Source organism: Lasioglossum baleicum, chromosome 5, assembly GCF_051020765.1.
Source record: "Lasioglossum baleicum chromosome 5, iyLasBale1, whole genome shotgun sequence".
Classification (NCBI taxonomy): domain Eukaryota; kingdom Metazoa; phylum Arthropoda; class Insecta; order Hymenoptera; family Halictidae; genus Lasioglossum; species Lasioglossum baleicum.
This window is the reverse complement of record NC_134933.1, coordinates 15,895,323-15,917,547: the sequence shown is the minus strand read 5'-3', so window position 1 is coordinate 15,917,547 and position 22,225 is coordinate 15,895,323. Positions and strand designations below refer to the sequence as shown.

The 22,225-nt window shown below is 41.9% G+C and overlaps 2 protein-coding genes across 7 annotated transcripts in view; one reads left to right on the top strand and one right to left on the bottom strand.

The window, feature by feature from the left end:
• LOC143209054 (lachesin) overlaps positions 1-22,225 on the bottom strand; it is a 417,332-nt gene that overhangs the window by 112,840 nt on the left and 282,267 nt on the right. For all 6 annotated transcript variants that reach the window (XM_076424212.1, XM_076424218.1, XM_076424213.1 and 3 more), the window contains 2 exons: positions 8,369-8,576; positions 7,009-7,170 (listed from right to left, as the gene is read on the bottom strand). In XM_076424212.1, coding sequence (XP_076280327.1) covers positions 7,009-7,170; positions 8,369-8,576 — 370 coding nt within the window. The remainder of the gene's footprint in view (positions 1-7,008; positions 7,171-8,368; positions 8,577-22,225) is intronic.
• The window catches only part of Fuctc (alpha-(1,3)-fucosyltransferase C), a 91,983-nt gene that overhangs the window by 32,790 nt on the left and 36,968 nt on the right, over positions 1-22,225 (top strand). Inside the window, exon 2 of the mRNA XM_076424219.1 lies at positions 16,670-16,757. Within this exon, the coding sequence (XP_076280334.1) occupies positions 16,709-16,757 (49 nt within the window). The 5' untranslated portion in view covers positions 16,670-16,708. The remainder of the gene's footprint in view (positions 1-16,669; positions 16,758-22,225) is intronic.

Below are 22,225 nucleotides of genomic sequence, written 5' to 3'. Positions count from 1 at the left end.
GCGGAATTCTAATTTTCATCGAGCAGATTATTCCAGTCGTGAAAAATAGCCGGTTTCGTGCTTAAAACAGCTGCGAGGGAGCCTGTTTGGGAGGCGGCGTGTAATCTCATCAGAGAATCGCGGATCCTCAGAGTCCCGTGAATATTTCATGGCCGTCATGTGTACGCATAATTCTCGTGCCTCCGCCACTGGCCCGCTCGCGGCTCCGCCCACCGATTGCCCCCACCACAAGCCCTCCGGACCACTGACAGGCGGCCACGTTCCACGAGCACCGCGCCGGCAGTTCCCGAGTAGATTAATCTCTACAATATTTAAGAAGCAGATAGCTCGAGTAAAAAGCTCTTGGACGCCGCTTCCTTTGAATCGTTTTCTTCGCGGAAATCTGACTCGGCTAATCCACTTTGCGCTTCTCTCTCTCTCCCTCTCTAGCACCCTCTGCACGAAGAAATCGGAATTATCGTTGTATATTTGATCGTTCGACTCGATCGTTTTCAATTTTCGGAGCAGCGTTTCTTCCTTCGGATGTAATTACTGCCCAGCTATTTACTCTCTCCAGGTTATTAACCTTATTCATTAGAGCACCGGTCTGACGATAAAATCGTTGATTACTCTACCAACATTTGAGCGCAACGGCGAAATGTTTATCCAGAAAACCATCGATCACCGCGTCCTCTAATTGTTCTTCCATCATTTTTAACCCTCGTGTAACAGTTACACAATAGATCCTCGAACGATACCGCGTCCATTTAACTGCACGCTTTAATCCGCGCGGTACTCAGGAATGTTCATCCTTTCCTTTATTCTATTCTTTTGTTAAATGTACCTGCACATCAAATTTGAAACTACAAAAAAGGACTTCAGAATTTTTTAAAATTATTCAAAGAGTCGAAACAAGATATCGCTACTTGATGAATACTGACGATTGGATAAATACAAAGTGCTGCCAGTCAAAAGTGAAACTCCCGGTGTTCAGGAGCAGAAAGCGAACGTTCGTCTTCGTCGTAGAAGAAAGCGCACGTTGCGAGTACGTCCCGTCGCCCGATTGCATTGTGCATTCGGGGAAAATGCATCGCGCACGTTCAACAGTCACGTTCGTGGGAACGCGCAATTGCATTAATAACACGGCAACGAAAGGATGATAGCGATAGGGCGAAAGTGTGGGGGACGGGGGTGTATATGCGAAGCCCGGTATAGTTTATCGCGGTTCATTGCATTAGCTCGCGGGCGACGAGCCCATCGGGAATTTTCTCACGGATCGTGTGCAATTCCGAGCCCGAGCCATCGGGACTCGAACACCGACGTGTAAAGTCGACAACCACGCGGATCACGAGATAACACCGGTCCAGAATCCCTAACTTACCCACAGATTTACGTTGAGACCTTCGCGGCTGCTTGCCGGCGAGCGTACACTCGCAGATTTTCCGCGCGAAGCTGCCTCGACACGCGGTAAATCGGAGAGTCTCGCCTGGAAAGGTGAGTCCATAGAACGAACACGATGCACGAAGTGAAGAGAGAGATGTAACGGGTGTACGTGTGAAACTGCGACAGCTAAAAGGTTTTTCAATAAGGACATAACAACTTTAAGTTTAAATAAAACTGAAATTTATTAGAGTTGTAGTAAACATGTTACAATTATGTGTGGAATTCGATGTCGTTCATATGACCTGCACGGGCACGACGGCAGCAATCGATTCTTTGAACCCAATTTTCAACTACTCTTCCACACATATCAGCCGGAATGTTGGTAATTTCGAGTTCAATATTGTTCCTGAGATCGTCTAACGCCGTTGGATTTTTTCTTGTGGGGTTACCTTGAGTCGAAAGTTTAGACCAACCGTCCAACGACGTTAGACGATCTCAGGAACAATATTGAACACGAAATTACCAACATTCCGGCTGATATGTATGGGAGAGTATGTAGTTGAAAATTGGATTCAAAGAATCGATTGCTGCCATCGTGCCCGTGGAGGTCATACGAACGACATCGAATTCCATACATAATTGTAACATGTGTACTACAACTCTAATCAATTTCAGCCCGATATTTCAATTTTTCTGTGTTTTATTTAAACTTAAAGTTGTTATGTCCTTATTGAAAAACCTGTTATAAGTTCGCTAAAAATTAATGGACTCGTGTGTTTATGCCAAAGCTCCTGGTTGTGTTTCTCTTTTGTCGCTTGAAGAAACTCCGAAGTGTCCGGTTCGATAAAATGGTTCTAATGTCCAGTTCCGATCTTGAATTAGTGCATTGCAAATCTTTCTACGAGATAAAAATGTTCCAAAAATCGATTGAGAGAAACAGAAGTGAACTCTTCTAATTGTTAGTCGCAGTTTTAATTACATAAGAATACACAAAATCCGCAGTCCATTAATTACCTTTGTCATTTATGGAACACTGACATTATTTTCTTTCCGTCAGAGAAGAGTTTGAAGACACTAAGATTATAAGACACGAAGACTATAAACGCAAAAGCCTCAGGGAGGTTCGTTTGCATTTATCGTAGACGTGACACCATTTTTTTGAGCTTCAAAACCCGAGCCGAAAACGTACAGAGAAGACCGGCAGTCTAGTGTAAACTGACGTATTGATTTATGCCGCAATTTCCGACAGGAGAAACTTTACGGTTTGACTGTGAGCCAAGATATCTGGATTTCGTCTGTCTCGTAGCACGCATCGAAACAATCAAGCGTGTTCAAGTTTCGGGGAGTTCCAACGAAATGTCTGGGAGCCAGACGAAACAACGGGGATGCGCGAACGGGACGATAAACTGTTCTATATCGTTCGAAATAAATACGATTCGGGGGAACCCCGTCGGGAAGTAATTTAAAATTTCAATTAAAGAGAAATTGATACGATCCCAGTCAAGTTATTTTTATCTGCCGGCCCTCCCGTGGATCGCGAGAATCGAACAGACAGAGAGGGAGAGGGAGGAGCAAAGGAACGTCGAGAGATAGAAGTGGATCTTCGTGAAATGGTAATAGGGAGAATCGAGAGGGAGAATGGCTAATTGCATTCCTAATAATGCGTCGGCGTGGGGAGAGAGACTTATACAGTTTATCGTGCTTTATTACCGAGCCATCTGCAACCGTCGGCCAATTTTCCGACCGGTCTCATGCAGTCCGCACTCTGTCCTACAGCGATCGAAGTTTATCGCCGAGTCGATGGGAACGTTAAACACATCCTGCGGGTTCTTTGCATTTCATTTCAGTCCGGCGAGGAATCGAAATATGCTGCGATCCTCTCACCTGGAAAATCCCATTATACAGGATTTATACAGACGCCAGAATTTTTTCTCCCTCGTTCAGAGCGTCTCCTGCGTCTCGATGGGGAAACTGCGATTCTTCATCGAGCGAGGCTGTTGTTAATTATTCAATTTCTGTGGATCGAGAGGACATAGCAAACGCGACTCACAGGACCTCTCTACGAACGACTACAGCTTCGTCAGTAATAAATATTTCTTCAATAAAAAAATTACGAAGAATGTTCGAAGGAATCCTCTTTCATAGATACAAAACATTATTATCGGATCTCTGCATATTTTTAGTGGAAAAATTCCTGAACACCTAGAAGAAGACTTTCATAAAAATACCTACACCTTCATCAATAATTCCTATTCTGGAATTTTTAAAAATAAACGAAAATTGGAAACCCGTTGCTCCGTATCTGAAGATTCTAGCATAAATTTGGTTCGAAAACCAATTCGAAAAATTCACGGTTCCCGCCTGATTTTCCGAGGAAATAAAGGTAGAAATGCAACTTTGCTCCCCATTCATGCATCAACTCGGCGAGCCACTCTGCCGTCGTTGCGAACACGGTTGCAGGAAGCTGGGAGTTACACTTTTAGGTAGATATTTGGGAGATTCGAGTGGCTGGGAACGAGAAGAGAGTGAGGCTAGGGCTCGGACTTATTAAGCAGGATCAGTCCTCGGTGCCAGATTAAGGGGGTCCTTTCAATCGAGATTATACGAACAATTCCGAGACACGCTTAGTCAGATTAGAATCGTTTTTCCGCGGTAAGAGGCCTTGGACGATTCTCGCGGAATAATGCGTCCGTGGACTCCGTTGTACTCGATGTGAAACGCGACGGGCACGAAGAGGTCGCGCCATGCGAACGAGTAATTACTGCATTACTAATAACACACCGGCCGGAATGGATTTACGTATCCCACTGCATTAGAGAAATTACCGGAAACAGTGTCGCGTTTATTGTTTGACTCGCGGCATCGATCGCGGACGGAACAAAGGAACGCTAGGACATCCGGTGATGTTAGCGGAATTATTTCCAACGGCGAATCACACGTTTTCCTACGCACAATCCGTTCGATCCGGCTCGGCGATCTATTCGTTACAGCCCGATTTGATCCGAACCTTCGATATCCGATGTCTCTATTATCCCAACACCCATATAACTCGATCTATGGTGATTCGTATGGAACGCTATTTATTGTAAAAGTTACTCCCTCTCTGTCCCATAATAATAGTAGCACGTGTATATTTAAACGGGAATTATTGGCGAATGCAGCTGCAGGTTATGTTGTAGCGCAAAGTTGCGAAGCCTTCAATCAACATCAATGTTTCATAACGTCTGTAATTTGTTTTCACAATTCTTTCAATTTTTAGGTTAACCTAATTATTACGAATTATAACTATTTTTCTAATTTCATCCGCTGATCGAAATCAATTGTTTGATTTCAGTTAAATATCAACCCATTTGAAAAGTAAGATGAAAGAAATCAAGTTATGCTGGAAGCAATGGAGAACGATGACTCCAATAATTTTAAGCTCAAAAGCTTCGCAGCCGAGGGATCCTACCTACAAGTTTAAAATGAAGTAACGAAATTATTGAAGAATCCAGAATATAGTCAAAATAAAAATTAGGAGTAATATTTTTAATTTATTGTTTAATGTAATCTAGCTTTTTGATAATAAATGTTGCGTTCTATATTTATTTTCTTTTGCTGCTATTATTATGGGACAAATTAATTTCATCAACTGCTACTATTATTATGGGACAGAGGGAGTAATACAGATTGGATCAAGCACTGTAACTGTAATAATGCTCGAACATACATGGTTCCGTTTGGACAATCGAGGTTCTACCGAATCTACTGCGAGTCTTTGTGAAAAATTTCATTCCGCATGCATTTTTGTGGACGAACGTATTGCGCACCACAATACGTGGTCAAAATATGCAACGGGGAATTCTATTTCTTTTTATGTCGAAATCAAAAAACCACAATGCAAGAGATTAAAGAAACACGGATCGATGATATTGTTTTAGGAACAAAGGGGATCTCTATTGGAACTAACAGTGAGATAATGGAACGAATGAAAATTTGGAATACCATTGGATTAATCATGTGAATTATCTGATACCGAGTATAGTCCGATTCTTTGTGGCTTTATATGGTCCAGTGTTTCGCGTGCGCATTTCAATAAGCTGTTCTACCTTTTCTGTGACCGATGAAAACCCCTCTATCAATGAATATCAGACAAGAATCACGATTTACAGGATATTTTGGAAACGGCATTTCCTCGCGTTTTTGTTAGCCCGTCCAAAAATTAATTAACGAGACCCTGGAACGTCTGATCGCCGAGGATCGATACACTTGTTCGGTATTGAAGTGTTCGTTACTGTTATTAACATCCATGATACTTCGTATTCTATACGGGGGCGGAAACAGTCCCGACGATCCTCTAATGAGGACGCAGCCGTGCAAATTTTATAAAATGTTACGCGATGCACAGAACGGTGAATACGCGCGCGCCTGTCCCCGACGTCTCGTTCGATTTTTGCTAATTGGAAAAATTGACCGATGGCCAGCCAGCTGAAACGCGGGGGAGTTATAAAGGGAACGAAATATTAATTGACGTGTATCGTTATTATTCAGAATCTTAACAGGGATTACATCTGTTCACGGTTGTTCAAAGCGAGCCGTTCCGCATAAAAATTCTTTCCTCCGGTGTGACGATTCGACCAGAAAAAATAATCAAATACGAGAGGGGTATTGGTTAAACGTGAAAACCAAGAAAATTCGCATAGAATCCGAATCCGTAATAAAGAATATCATGTTCCATTTGAAAAATGTAACTTCCGGCCTCAATCACCTATTTCCGGCCGAAACTGGAAGTTAAAAATATCACCATTTGATACAGCGCATCTGATTCATAAAAGAAACACTTTGAATTTTTGAAAATAACCTATTTTCTAGATTATTAATGGGTGATAGGGATGGTCTGAGACACCCTGTATATATACTACTTATATAATGTTATGCGTCGCGTTTAAAAAGAAATAATTGATCAAGAAGGGACTTAATATCTTGATCAGAAACACACTGCACTGTACATTATACCATTATAATGACGTAATTTTATTTGTTTTTCAATATTTAACTATGTTCCACCAATCCGACCATCTTGAAACTTTTTTATACGTTAGATAAGCAACTGAACATTGTTCTTGAATTTTTTGGAAGTGGTCACACGAAGGGTTGCTTGCAATTCCCACCCATAAAAAATTAAATGATTTTTTCTACCCTTAATAATTTGATCACGATGGTGAAAAAAATATATGATACGAAGGAGGTAAGTTCGAGTATTTTCGTTTTCTTTTTATCCGAATATCTTAATTAACAACCGAGAAAAAAAATGATACATTTAAGGGTATTTACCCTCGTATCATCCTTATCTTTCATCCGTATCTTTCAACCTAAAACTAGCCTAAAACCATTGTTTTCCACATAATATCAATAAAAATTGTGGGTGGGGCCGCTGGACCAATCTTAGTCTGCTATGGCCAAAGAGAATTCGAAGCGCGACGGATGGAATTCGTGGTAGTGCTTATAAATTGCGAAAGTAAACCGGATAATCGTCTATGCCGATCGCGTGTTTTCACGAACACCGGCAAGGGATGGAGAATAGTGTCGGGCGTCCGATTAAAACCGACTTTCCGCGGTTGATCCGGCCGCACGTCGACTGTAAAAGCAGGAACAATCGAGACTCACCTTTCTCCTGTCGATTGATGCTTATACTCTGGCCATCCTCCCGCTTCCACATTAATTTCGGTGACGGGTATCCGTCCGCTTTGCACGTCAGAGTGATGTCCTGATTCTCCCGGACCGCCACCGAGCTCTCGCTAGACAGCGAGTCCAATATGTTCGGCGGCACTTGAAACAGAACAACGAGAACGGGGATACTGTGCCGTCGAAATTGAAAACCGTTTCATAAACCGTCTAGAACGTGACGAAAATCGACGTGGAAAGTACGCGCGAACAGCTTTCAAGACCGTACGGTGAACGTGCTCGCTCCGTAAAACCGCGCGTCAAATATTTTGGCAAGAACTACTTTCTGAAACCGGAGTTTCAAGACTATACAAAAATCCGCTTTCAAACGACGAGCGTCGTTCTCTTTTGTTTCCGATGCTAACCACACGACGACGTTCTGTCGCTTTACGATAGTATCGTCTGAATAGAAAAATCTATGCACGATGTGTTGGCACTATTAATACATATCTAATTAAATGTTTGATTTTTGTGTCTTGCAGTACATAAAATTGAACAAATGTTTTTCTAAGAATTTCTTTAATAGACCGTTTTATTTAAGATTGCATTAAAAGTCGCAGTTATGTTTAATCCACACAGTCCGTAAAGATTAATCAAAGATGAAGTCGTAATTTATTAGAATGTTTGTGAGAAAGAAAGGTAAACTAAGAAAAAATGCCTGTTCGATATCTGCTAAACTAGTTATTAATTATGTTGTACATGTAATACAATACAAGTAATGTAAGGGATTAATTAATACCGGATCCCATTTCATCGAAAACCGTGAGGGTTGTGTGCGTATCGAGCTACACGCGAAATATCAAATATTACAAATGAATTCAATAACAAAGCCAGTTGTGGCAAAATACTTCGAATTGATTAATGACGCGATACACGAAGAATAATGGCAAAAATGTGAATACGAAAATGAACAATGTTGGGCAGAATTGAATGTAAGTGATGAATAGATTTTTCTCTGTTTTCATGATAATCTTGGTGAAATACAAAACGGTAAAATACTGCAGAAACCAAAGAATATTTCAACGTAATTAAATGATTAACTCTTGCGTCCTGTATGAAGAACCGTGATCTAATGGCGAATTAAGAAACTCGCTGGAAGAGATAGTTTGACGAGATGATTTCAGTAATGGAATGTCGAAGGAAGATTCGACTGTCGGACGTCGAGCAAGTTTCTTGGGTAACACTCCCTTTAAGGTGGATTTTCGTTAAGGCACTTAACGGTCTCTCGCCGCGCGCGAAGTTTAATAATTGGCTGCGCGGTTGGTTGGGCTTAAGCCGTCGAAACAAGATTAAATATGCTTACCGACGACTTGAAGGAAGCCGACCTGGCTTATCATGGGCACCGTGTTCACTTGACACATGTAGTAACCCCGGTCGTCTTGCTGCACGCTGCTTATGTGAAGCAGCCAGGTCTTCTGGTTGTCGTGGGACACCTTAAACCGTGGTATCTTCACGACCACGTGCGTGTGAATAGTGAGCAACAACTGACGGCCCACGTGCACCCACGCCACCTGCGAACACGAGGAATTTCACTTGCAGTTTCGCGTACACCTTGGTTATCTCGCGAGTGACTTAGTGAGTGTAAAAAGTATTCGTACGTCCTTTGAAATAGAATAACTTTTTTATAATTGTACCGAACAACCTGATTTTTCATAATCAATTCGAAGCATTGGTTTACGAAATGATATGCGAAAAGATTTTCCAAAAATTATAATTTACAATGTTACATGCAAAAATAAAAAATCGATCGTTTATAGCTCGTAAACCAATGAACCAATTTCAATGAAATTTTCAGAGAGAGAGAGCGTATATAATTTATACATTTATATAATTTATAAATCGCATTATTGCAGACTCTAACACTCTGTATAATCGTATTGATTTTTTCATAGTCTTTGCACAAGTTGAAAAAAAAATCAGGCAGAATTATAGGTTAATACCATATAGTTAGTATTATTCGTTTTTGTGCATATCCCTTCTATGTTACTATACGAGTAGTCCTTTATTGTTTTCTATTGTAAACATTTATGTAAGAGGGCTTCGGTAATAATAATAATGATAATAAGAAAATTAGTAACATCAGGTTATGAGCGTCTCGATACCGAGTAAGATTGGTCTGATGCATTTTCTCATATCTTGAAGAGCAAGCGAGTTATTCAGGTGAACGGCTCAATCCTCTACACATATAGCGTGCGTAAATCCGATCGAGTTTCGCTAATATCGAACGAAGATTTCTGAAGCATTGTGTTTTGACGGGCTCGCGCTCTCCGGGCGAGTTTTCGTAATTGCCGCGGCTCGCCGAACCGAGAGACGATTCCGACGAGAGACTCCCATAGAAAATCTGGACCGAGGGAAGCTCCGTGAAGCGAGGGATCGGTACAGAGAACGATGCGGCTGTATCCGCAACCAAGGATTAACCGAGAGTTCGACCACGGTTTAATCTCCCCGGATATGACGTTCCTTCGAGCGTCTGCCAGCCAGTTTGTCTGCCGGCTCTTTGATCCTTTCGACAAATTAAATCAACGAATCAGGTCATCTCACGATGAATCCTGACCACTCCCCTCTTCCTCGACTTCACAGAGAATCGATGGACCGTGTCGAAACAATCGCGGCGAGTGGCTGCCACGTTGTTATTCACCGCTATACATCGCTATCCGCCACGCCGCGCTGCGCCATGTATCTGCGATCGACTGCAAATCGGGATAAGGAAACATTTGATCAACCAGTTTACTTTGCAACACCGAACAAATATTTTCCGACAAACACACGACTGGTTCCAATACACCATACAATTTTTGGTATATTATTTTATCAACATACAGTGGATCAAAGAACTATATGAAATTGAATTCGGTTCGTTTATTATCAATAGACTGCGGGTTTTTATGCAAAATAGAAATTTTCTTCGCTCATTGCAGCGCACAAGGACGCAGTTAAAATTTCATGTTTTGCGTTACATAAAATATAAATAATAATTACGTATTATAATGTTAAATTTTTAACCGACTTCGAAAAAGGAGGGGATTTTTTCTATGTATGTTCACCGATTACGCCGAGATGGATGGACCAATCAATGTAGGGTATATCTACCGATTGGTCTCTTGATAAAAAGTGCGAAATAAAAACAATTTTATAACAGAAAAATTAAACCGACTTCGAAAAAACGCACTAAAATGTATAAAATAATTTCCATTTAATTTCTGTGAATACACACGAACTTAAATACAATACAATCTTCTCGAAGGCGGCGCAAAATTGAAAATTTTCGACACTGGAAATTACGAAAATCCTTAAATTCTTCTACATGCTTTCACATATTAATGTATCTCCTCTTCCCACCTACCGATTTCCAAGTCCACCATATTCCAATGAAATCATAATCAGCAACATCTGTCATTTGGAAAATTTTTAATTTTTGCGCCGCCTCCGAAAAGATCGTATTGTATTTCAGTTCGCGTGTATTCACATAAATTAAATGGAAATTATTTTATACTTCTTAGTGCGTTTTTTCGAAGTCGGTTTAATTTTTTTTTTTAATAATATTTTAGTGAGTTGGAAACGATATATAAAACTGCACCTGATCCGTTAACCAAAGCAAAACGCGTTCCAGGAGTGTAGCAATAACGAGCTCCCGCTCGATTAACCGAGGCTACAAGAAGACGACCGAAAGGTGAGCGAAAAATTTTCGAAAAAGCGCCGGTCTTGTCGAAACTTCGCCGCAGGTGCGCTCCGAGGTTAACGCACGCTCGAAAACTGAGAAACGTAACCGGTCCCGGTGTGTATCCTCGACCCTCTGTTTTCCAGCCCGGTGTACGAACAAGCGGAAAACTTACAGCGTTAATTCAGTCGGCCGTGTACTCGTTAGTTTTTCTTCTGGGGAACACGGCTGCGACTGCCAACAGTTGCTTTGAACCAACGAGAAACAAGGAAGGCTTTCTAATATTCTTTATACAGTCGTGCTTCATTACAAAATGAATACGCGCATCGAGTAGCATTTCCTGAAAAATTCTCGAAACCTGGCGACAAGGTTGAATTTATTCAAAAATGATTTTCAAAAATACGACAGAAAATACAATCTTTTCGGAGGCGACGCAAAATTGAAAATTTTCGACACTGGAAATTACGAAAATCCGTAAATTCTTCTACGTGCTCTCACATATTAATGTATCTCCTCTTCCCACCTACTGATATCCAAGTTCACCATATTCCAATGAAATCATAATCAGCAACATCCGTCATTTGGAAAATTTTCAATTTTTCGCCGCCTCCGAAAAGATTGTATTGTATTTCAGTTCGTGTGTATTCACTAGGGATGTGCGAGATCCCGTCGGGACTGGTATTTCTCGCGGGATCGGGACGGAATCTCGAAAATATCCGGGAATCTCAAAAATTCCCGAGAAAGTTCTCGAGAAAATTTCGGGATTCCCGGATATTTTCGTGATTCCGTCCCGATCCCGCGAGAAATACCCGTCCCGACGGGATCTCGCACACACCCCTAGTATTCACATAGTTTATATGGAAATTATTTCATACTTTTTAGTTCATTTTTTTAGTGCGTTTTTTCGAAGTCGGTTTAATTTTCATGTTACATGTAATAACATTCTTAAATTTTTTGAATCTCTATTGTTTTAAATTTCTCGTTTTCCTATGAATGCACGAAATCCAGTATGCAGAATGCGGTGTTATAAAGTGTTAAAAGGAGGTTCGTCTGCGCTTCGACAAATAATCCTCGAGCTCTGCGAACCCGAAGCGAAGAAGGAAAGAGCGAAGAGGGTTGAGGCCGTAATTCATTGCTCGGCTTCGAGGAGACAGAGAAAGAGAGAGGGAGATAGGGTGGTTGTTATTGCGTTACTTCAGTAGAGAAGTAAAAATGAGGAAAAGTGGCGCTTTCGCGCAACGGAGCGTTCTCGAGCGTTGCCAAGGAAATGAAAAAGAAGAAGTGCTGGGGTGCAGGGTTCAACCCCGGCTCGCCCGTAGAAAGAGACCGGGCGGCAGTTTAACCTAGAAATCCTCGAAAGTGCATAAGCTTTGTCGAGGAATGAGCTTAGTTAGAGGAACGTTAGCCCGGCGGAGCGTAAAATACGGTCATAATAATGTTTGTTCATAGCATTTCTGATGCGGCCCGGGGGTTGCGCCGAGCCGTCCCGTTCTCGTCGCACTCGTCCCGCTTCCCACCCGCCGCGTTTCTTTCTTATTCTCCATCGTATTGTGCTCTAACCGCCATGCCACTTGTGGAGCCTCCCGATGACTCACGGTCCATCGACCACAGGAATCCGACGCGGATGCTTCCTCGAGGTCGGCCATAAACGTGATCCTGAACGATCTGCGCGACGCCTCGCAATTTCATTCCGTTTCATTTGTTAACCCTTCAGTGCACTTTTCTTACATAATTCTCTTGTTGCTGCACTGTGTAATGCTGTTCCTAGTAAAACAAGAATTTATTCAGTAGTTCCAAGATAATTTGAAGGATGTTTAAACAGCGCAAATTCAATTCGTGAATCACACAGACCCAATTCGCACACTGAAAGGTTAAAATAAAATTAGACAAGCTGAATACATCGTCTAGAGATTCTTAGTTGATCTTCGAGCAGCAATTTTAATCGCGAAACAAGAATCTACCCCTCGCTAACATGATCTAGTAATTTCATTTGGGATTTTTAACACTGATCGTACTGCAACCGGTTTTATATTTATTATTTTGTAAATATTGAAATTATTACCTAAACTTCATTCAAACACAAAAAATCTAAATAAATGTAGTCTTGTAAATTTAATAAAAGAACGTGTACCAGTCACTTTTATGTCTGATACGATTAGCGTCAAGCTTGCTCTTGGTGCAGCAATAGATCATGCAGCATAAGATAGTTCGCGGGGTGAATAAATGAAGGGAAGCGTGGAGAACAGAATTTATTCAAAATCGGTGGGAAATGTGTCGTATCGAGGCGATGAACGTCTGAGGGTTAAAGTTAGCGTGAACCGGCGACCGGATTAATATCTCAGCGATTACAAGACAGATTCGAGGTTGCATGGAAGAGGAATCGCTGCATAATAATTTCGAGTTTCTATTATTCCATTAGCAAAGTTTGAAAGTTGAAACTGATTTGTGAAAACCCATTGAACATTCGATGGGAACGACCCGCGAAATACACGGACGTTGCGTCGGCCAGGAGAAATAATTAATAGAAATGGCGCCGCTCGCCGCGGTCAATTGTTTTCAATTCGTATCGCTCGTTGGGATCTCGAAACGAATGCTGCTCTCTCGACCCTGGATAGAACGTTTCCGGTGTCGATTCCGATTCCCGATTTCAAACAGCCGGCAGCTGTCACTGATATTGGATCAATTTATGATTCTCCGTTCCGATAAAATCTTCTCCGGGATGAACTTCCTGGACCGACTAATTAGCTTCTCAGACCATGAAAAGGTCGACGCGAGTGGCTCGATAAAGAGTACGATGGATCCGATGCAATATTTATTGTTCGTTCATTCTGGAATTTCCAGTGATCGAAACGAAATGTCAACGTCCTCGGTGGATCGAGATTCATCGGATTGAATGAACTCTGCTTGTTACTTGAAGTAGGGTAAGGTTGCTCAAGTCGTACCAGTACTTGAAGTTTGAACGAACTACGGCGACAACAGCACATGCAACGCCAACCAAATATACATCTGAGTCAACCAAGTTGCTTTACGTATTATTGTCTGTCATAAACCAGCCTCATTATAAATCCCGTCATCAAGTAAGTTTATTTCAATTTTCTTATCATTTTCTGCATATGTTTGGTAGTTAATCTTGCAAGTAAATTATTGATAATATTATGTTCCTTATTAAATATATAAATTCAATAGAATGTACATAATCTTTTGGTCGAAACGAAATCGTATTAATTTTATTCAGTTAGGTTAGGTTTACTTTTTAAATTTATCTTGTGCCGTGTCTTAAGTCGTACCCATATGAGCTTCCTAAGTAGGATTCCTAAGGATTCCTGAGATTCCTTATCAGTCGAAATAACGTCAATGCAGAATAAAGAAAGGATTCCTGACTTCCACAGTTCTCCGTAAGAAGAGGTTAGGTGCTTCCACACTCCCAGAATTTCTAGCGTATATCCGAATCAGTGTCAAAGCTACGGGTACCATCATAGGTGTCAGTAGATTCCATCGAAAATCATGGTGTTGGTGCGTAGTGATTTGTCACGCGATAAAGCCGAGGCTGAGTAAAGTTCACGGTTGAAAATATGAAGCGTTTCGCTGGGTAGCGCGCAGGCGGTTTCATAGTTATTAGATCGGAGCAGTTGGCAGGAGGCTCGAGGATGCTCGCGAGAAAATAAATCGAGCATGATCGCGGGGAGGGGGGCGAGGTTCGGGAGTGACGGGGGCCAGAGCAGCAAACGGCGGCTATATTGGCCTTTAAACGGTCCGGGAGAAAAACTCGAGCCGCTTGCGGCCTCAATTGAAATCCCTGGCACCGGTACAAAGTCAGGCTTAACTGCTGCCGCCTAGCAGCTTTTATACCGGCCAGGGTAAAAACCCAGCATTCCGCTGCCGGGCATTTTCTCGCGATGAAGAACAGCCCGACGAACCCTTCTGCCACCGTTTCCATTCACCCGCAAGCTCGTCTCTATTTATTTATAATTTATTTTAATCCAGTCGCTGCAACCATGTCGACGTGTCTTAGAAATAGACTCATCAATAAATTTGCAGATGAGAACGACGTTTCCAACGTAACCGTGCTCGTTTCGATAATGGAGAATACTTTGGTACCTCTCCATCATTTGATTCTGGATAATAAAATTCAGTTCGTGTCCCATTGATCCACTTGTTATTCCATAAATTTGTGATGGGTTCTTTCGCCTATGTTTCTATTTGTGGTGAACTAGTTTGACAATTTTCATCGCAGTATTAAATTAGAACTGTGATTGTTAGATTACCGTCCTCGGTTCATGCTCCCAACCAGAGCTGGGGAAAATAGTATTTTAAATAGTAAATAGTAAATAATCCCATTTATTTTACAGTATCTGTACAACTTTGAAAATAAAATATTTTGTTTGATGCAGTAATTTTTGAAAATAAAATATTTCATTTGATGCAGTAATTTTGTAAAATAAAATATTTTATTTGATGCTTTGTTTCTGATGATTTAGTTTCTTATATTAAGTACCATTTCTTCTTTAAATTATTGCTAAAATAAGAAATATTAAATAAGTAACGCGATTTCTGAAAGTATTAGGTATAACAACGCGAAAAATAAAATATTCTATTTTGTGTTTCAGATTATTAAAATAGAAATATTTTACTTTGTGTGTGTTTCAGATTATTAGAGTAGAAATATTCTATTTTGAGGTTCAGATTTTTCAAATAGAAGTATTTTATTCCGAGATTCAGATTGTTCAAATAGAAATATTTTATTTCGAGGTTCAGATTGTTCAAATAAAATACTATTTTCTTTAAGCAAAATAAAATCTAAAATATTAAATAGTATTTCACATATTCTTTCCGCCAAATAATGCCCACCTCTGCTCCCAACGAACGGCAATGAACACAATCGCGTGACGGGATTAACATTTCATTATACAATTAGCATTGTTAGTACCGAAGACTTCAAAAGAGAGCTTCCACTCGTTGTTGTCGCTCCACGGTACATGTAAAATGCAAAACTAAGTAACTCTTTGCGGGAGTTTTGTTGAAGTCGCGGTGCGTGCTGGAATTCACTTACCGATAATAATAATATTCTTAATATATGTTCCGCCGACCGTATTGATATTCCGCTTGCGGAATTAAAACGTGTTCGCTTCGACTAGCGATTCTTCTTCCAGCCGCGGCGCCGTCGCCGTAACAATGGAAGAACGTTTCCCAAGCGAGAATTCTAGCCCTTTGTTCGGGACGGATTGAAACTCAACAGGCATTGCAGGCGTTCAAATACGTTCAAGCGGAATCGCTCGTCGTTCGTAAAAAGTGTTTGATCGCCTGACCGGTGGACAATTAACGTGTTTATCCCGTGAGATGAACGGGGAACGAATGGTCGCTTGTGGTTACGAGATATAGCCGAATAATCAGCTAATAGCCACGCAATAATAAGCTGCTCGAGCGCGTGATTAACGAGCGTTAACGTGTTAACACGTTCAAATATTGATTTTTGCTTAATAGATTTTTTAAAACCAAATTCCATTAGATTTGCAAAAGCTACTTGTTGAATTATCAATAAGTTACCAGCACAATGAACTTACTATTCGTTGTCAAAAATGAATCAACGATCTCAGAATCGTATTAATAAACAGAGATTACGAAGTATCGATAAACAGAGATTTCCTGTCCTAAGGGGACCCTGGTTCCCGTCGGGGTTCCAACAGTTTTCCTTTCAGCGTAAGTCGAAGCTAAGATTTCGTTGAGTAAAGAGCTTCCTCCCGCGCCGTGAAATTCAGAAAAGTTTTATTTCAAAAGTACTAGTGTGCACTCATTAACACCCATTATATTTAAACCACAATTTCTGAATTCTCATTACTCTTCTGCACATAATAATAATTACAAGGCAAGGCACACCAACGAATCGGTACAATAAACGTTAACTCTGCAGTGCTGGTATCGTCGAATAACAATTCTTTCATTTTGCAGAGCTCTTCAGGGTGCTGGCCAGCAGTTATCTACCGTCCAATGAGTGATTCGGAGTCGGAAGCTTGCACAGGCGTGCAACGAGACGAAAGTAAGTGCAATATAGTTAACAGTGTTCTATTCAGCGGAAGAGTTATTAGTCGATTTAATGGGAAACGGTGCGACAGTGAGTCTTGTTGGATGAGCAGGTTCGAGAAATTGGTCGAAGACGGTTCGAAAGTGTCGAGAACGCGGGTAACGATTCAATTAAAGGGCTGGTAGCAGTCGCATCGACAGTTTCGCGGATGATTCAATGCAATCTAGATCCATCGCACAGCTCGATTACTTTCGCGCTCGGGCCACGTGTGCCGGCGGCTGTCAAACAGACCGAGTTTTTCTTTATTTTCTCCAAATGACTGGCGCGCACAAAATCGATGAAAGAGAGAGAGAGAGAGAGAGGGGAGAGGAGGAAACAAGACTAAAAGACGAGTAAATAAAACGGAACAGCCAGGATGGAAACTAAAATAGTGGGAAAACGGGAGAATTCGCGAAACCGAAAACACCGTGTCGAAATCTCTTCGCGCGAATTTTGAACAGGACCACTGTTCTCTATGGTGAAGGGCCGGGCGTTCTAATTGCGACCAGGCAAGTTCAAATCTCGTTAACGGGGGGGGCCCGTCTTGCGTCATAATTTCTAATTCCGACCGGAAGCACGAATCGGCCCGGACGTCCCGGATGAGCGACAGTAATTATCCAACGACGGCCTTACGTGTGAAGTACACGGTCCGCGACGTCTTAACGCCGCAAACTCGCTGCGGGATTTGCATTCCCGTTTAAATACGTGCTCGAGGTGCCGGCCCGTCGCCGTCAAAATCTGCAACGACGCGACGTTCCGTTTCACGTTGAAACGCTTCCAGATCTTGCAAATGAGACCCGTCCGCATCGCTGCCGTAAGTCGATTGTCAACGTCTCGGCGAAATACGCTCGCCAGCTACCGGAAGAACCAGAGCGTTTTCTTGGCGAGAGGACCCTCTCTTCATTAGAGAACCACTCTCACCCGTGAAGCTGCCGGAGAACGCGTGAAAATAATGCGGAAACACTCCTCGACTAATTATGATAATCTTATCCCGAGACTGCGGCTTTTTATGCGGAACAAATCGGAATGTATTTAACAACAATGTATGTAACAACAATCTCGTTCGTGTCTTCACAATTTTGTTTTTCACTTATCTATTCCTGTTATAAATGCGCTGAAATTCGCAGTATACTGAATTGTTTAGTCGATAAATTGAACTTGGTCCCCATCTTAGCTTTCATAAATCAAACTGTGATATTTGGAATTTCCACCATGATCTGCAGTCTGCATATAGGCTCAAATAGACTCGCACCACGCTTGAACGTTTGGCAATTTATGAAATACGAATGCACTTAGTAATGTAAGAATTTATGAAATATCAACACAATTTGTGTAATGTACCGTTTCGAGTTACAGTATTCTTTGTAGTATCTATTATACACACTGTGTGAGTGACCTAAGACGAGCAGAATATCCCATTGCGTAAGCATTCACAGTGAATTTATATATTTCGTCGTTTTTACGTTTATGACCTTAAATGACCTTGAATAACCTTGAATATATCGTTGAAGTTATCTCGTGAAGGGCCACAAACATAGAAATTCAGAAATATGTGGTTCCATTTTAATATAAACTAGGTTGACCTTCAAATCTCCTAATCACCTTCATCTGAGAAAAAGTTATGTTCACCACGTAATGGTCCCCTCGAAAGCAACAACTTTTCCCTGAAACATTTCTTCCTATCTCAAAAAATTTAGAAGTTATTTAGGTAGCTTGTATGTTGCAAGCGAATATGTACTTCGCTTGATAGAGGTTCTATCGCGTCGGGAACGACGAAGAAATTTCGATTGGGCCCCGTAGCGATCTCTCAAGTGGCATCGAGTCGATGGCAATACTAATTAGCGTAGACCGCGAAGGCAAGGGAAATTAATAAAATGTCCGGTGGTCCAGCTGTCGGTGCAGCCGTAAAAACGGCCCGGTATGGCACAGAATGGTACAGCACAGCGACGGTAAAGCTAAACACCGTGGAGAAATATAAGAGCGACCTTGTGGGAAATCAGGCTCGGCCTAATGACCGAGCGCTGGCAAACGCCGGGGATATTTTTGCAAAGTTGATTAAAACGGGCTACCCTCGGCCGACACTAAACGGGCCGCGTCCTCTCGGCCAGTTTTCCTTCTCTCTCTCTCTCTCTCGCTTTCTCACCGTCTGTTTTTCTGTTTCTCTCGCGCTCCCATTACCTTCTGCGCTCTCTGTTATGTTCCCGAGCACTCTCTGTTACCTTTTTCCCGGCCTCCACTTTCCCCGTCCAGGGACGGCCCCATGCGCGGGGGTTAATTAAATTGTGGACCGGTCGATCGTGCCGGGGGCTCGCCATTTTCAAACCCGGACCGCCGTGTTCTTGGCCCCCTAAGATTTCGGTCGGCCAGAATTCGTAACGCTCCTGAAAAATTCAGCGCCTCTCTTTTTCTCTTTATTTACTTATTTAACCTAACCTGCATCCTCCAGCTTTTCTCGAATGTGTCGCGAAGAGCATTCATTTTTAAAGTATTTTCCACGGAATTATCATTTTGACACTTAGAGCCTCTTTTAATCCCAGTCTTCAATTGTGAAGGGAGAAATTTGAAATCTGAGATAGTATAATAATTCGAAAATCGACGAACAAAATGTTCCCGTTGTAATCCAGTGTCCTTTTAATTTCGTGGAGAGGTGTATTAATTGTTGAACGGTCTCCGAGCGATGGGACAGAAGCGATTGTCCTTCCCGATGATCCGGAATGATTCATGCACTTTCAGAGCGGAGTTGTAGCCGGGAAAAATTAATCATTCGGAGCGTTAATCGACGGACATTATCGGAGCGATTTTGTTCGACGTTTTCCTAGCGCCGCGCGCGCCGCGCCGGGGAAAATAAATTCCGACACGCGCGGTGGCAATCGTCGGATCTCGAGTACGAGAGCTAACTCGACGATTTATCGACTGGGTAATTAAAAATAATTTCAGGGATCGCGAGAAATTCCGTGTCGCCGGTTCGTGCATCGAGCGCCGCGTTATCCATCGTGATGGCGGCGCGGCGCGGCGCCGATGCTTGACGCACTCTCGCGCCGTAATCCGGTTAGCAAATTAATTATTAAATTCGTTTCCTAATTAGGTAATTACCGAGAGCACTCGAGCATACCGCCTCAACTTTTACTCCCGGAAGAGCCCGCTGCCAGCCGTGTTTCCGCTAAGCGCTCTCGCTCCGCGCGAATAATGGACGAACACTCCGAAACTTCTTTCCGCAGACGAAGCTCGATTACATTTTGCAACATCTTGGCCTAACTGCTCCGAGCCTCAGACCTCATACTGCAGAATCTCGTTTTTGCTTTGTTCACCGAAACCCAAAGATTCCGACCGACTGTTGCGCTGTTTCAATAATGTGCCGGCGCAAGATCGAATTTCGATAATATTCCACGATGCGCGGCATAAAATGACGTTATACATAAATAGCGGAACGCCCATTCCATCGGAAAATACCAATGTTATTCTACCAAACGGCCTGTAATGATTTACTGACAGAATCTAGCAACGTGTAGTTCGTAGAGCACATTGTGTGCTTCAGGTTCTTTAAAATTGCATTGTAATTGACGTTTAATTAGATGTGCTGATGTTGCGAATCGTTTGTCAAGTGCTGTTCATTGTGTGTGTGTGATTTAATAACCCCAATTCTCTATTAAACCATTGTTTAATATATGAACATTGTATCAGTGATGACGAGATACAATTCGAGAAGGAACGGTAGCATGTTTCATGGGATTGAAAATAATGGGGATGTTTGGTGTACACATCTTTCAGTAAACTTGTCCCAGTCAAAATTTCACATATTTCGGTCAAAATCTCAAGTTTCCCGGTTGTCGTGTTGTTCATCCTTGGTTTCCTTTCTATTCTCTCCGGAACACGCGATCGGATAATTTGTTCGCAAAGACACTTGCGTTTCACTTCACGTCTCGAACTTTTCCTCGGAACGTGTAGCATGTTATTCGACTTGTTCGTCAGGTGCTACTTTCGTTCGAACACGTTCGTTCTCTTTCGACTTTGTCAGCCGCTGCTATCGAATGCAAACAGAGGCGACGATGGAAACGCGAGCGCGCGCGATAATGAACACCGAAACGTTAGTCAATTTTTCATCGATGGCAGGCTCGTTTCCAGATAATTATCGAGCACTCGCGCGACAAAACGGTGCACAGGGAATATCACCGAATAACGATGAGCCGATAAAAAAAGAAGCCAGTGAAAGAGCGGAGAGTTGAATGAAATTTATTATACGAGCTAACAATGGCCGTTTTCTCGCGACCCACGATTCGACTACCCGTATAGGCAGTGATCGTCTTGCAGTAAGATAGATTGAAATTTTCATTGACCAATTAGATAACGAATAACAATGAGTGTAGCAACTGAGTGAAAACGTGTAGGATAAGATTGCTCAAGTCATACCATTGCTTAAGTTGTACCACTTGAATTTTGAACGAACTACGGTGACAACAGCACATATATAACGGCAACCAAATATATGTACATCCTGATTTATTGGTCAATGCGATGCATTGATCCATTCTTTAGAATATATCACACACAAATTGATTATTAAATTGTTTCTATTATCTTTTTATTATCTTTAATCGTTCATTAGCGTTTTATTATCTTTATTCGTTCATTATCGTTTTATTATCTTTATTATCATTATGTTAAAATTGTCATAATGAATTTGTTCTTCATTATCAATTTTGGCTTTTCTCCTTTATATTTAATTAGCGATTATTATTGAAGGAATTTTTACAAATTGAGTTAAGTAAATTAAAATAGCTTAAAGAGCTACTTAAAATAAATAAAGAATGGTATCAAATCTCCGGGTACTGTTTTGGTCACTAGTCAGTGGACAACCAGTCGCAGCGACTGACACGTAAGAAACGCGCCGCGCCGTCCATATTGATGGATTCCCCCAAGAGCGCGCCGCAGTCGAAGACTGTCTAAACAAAAAGAAGTGTTCGACCGTCTTTTTCTGTCCACCAATCAGCCAGTCCGAGCTACCCGAATGGCACTACCTGCAGGTCATATTGCGACTAGGTGTTCAATGTCATAAATGTTTGCACTGCTAATTAGGGACCCGGTAAATTTCTATTGGGAAGGTCTCTGTTACGCGACGGAACAATAGCGACGATAAATTAGCTGCGATTGATTTACGATTGGCTGGCCTTTGATTTATCCGGAACGCTTTAGGAACATTAATTGAGCATCAGCGCTGCCATGGTGGAACACGAGCGATGGCGTCGCGTTTCGTCGCCGTATCACCTCGCTTCGAAATTAAATGCAAATATTCCCAAAAATTGCTCGAGCTTCTCCCCTTTAACGCACCCGGATGCTTCATTACCAAAATCTCGACCGATTTACGGGGAAAACCGGCTCACTGCCTACCCCCGGCTCGTAGATATTGTTAATCCGAGTAAACAATAACACGAAACGACGTTCTCCCT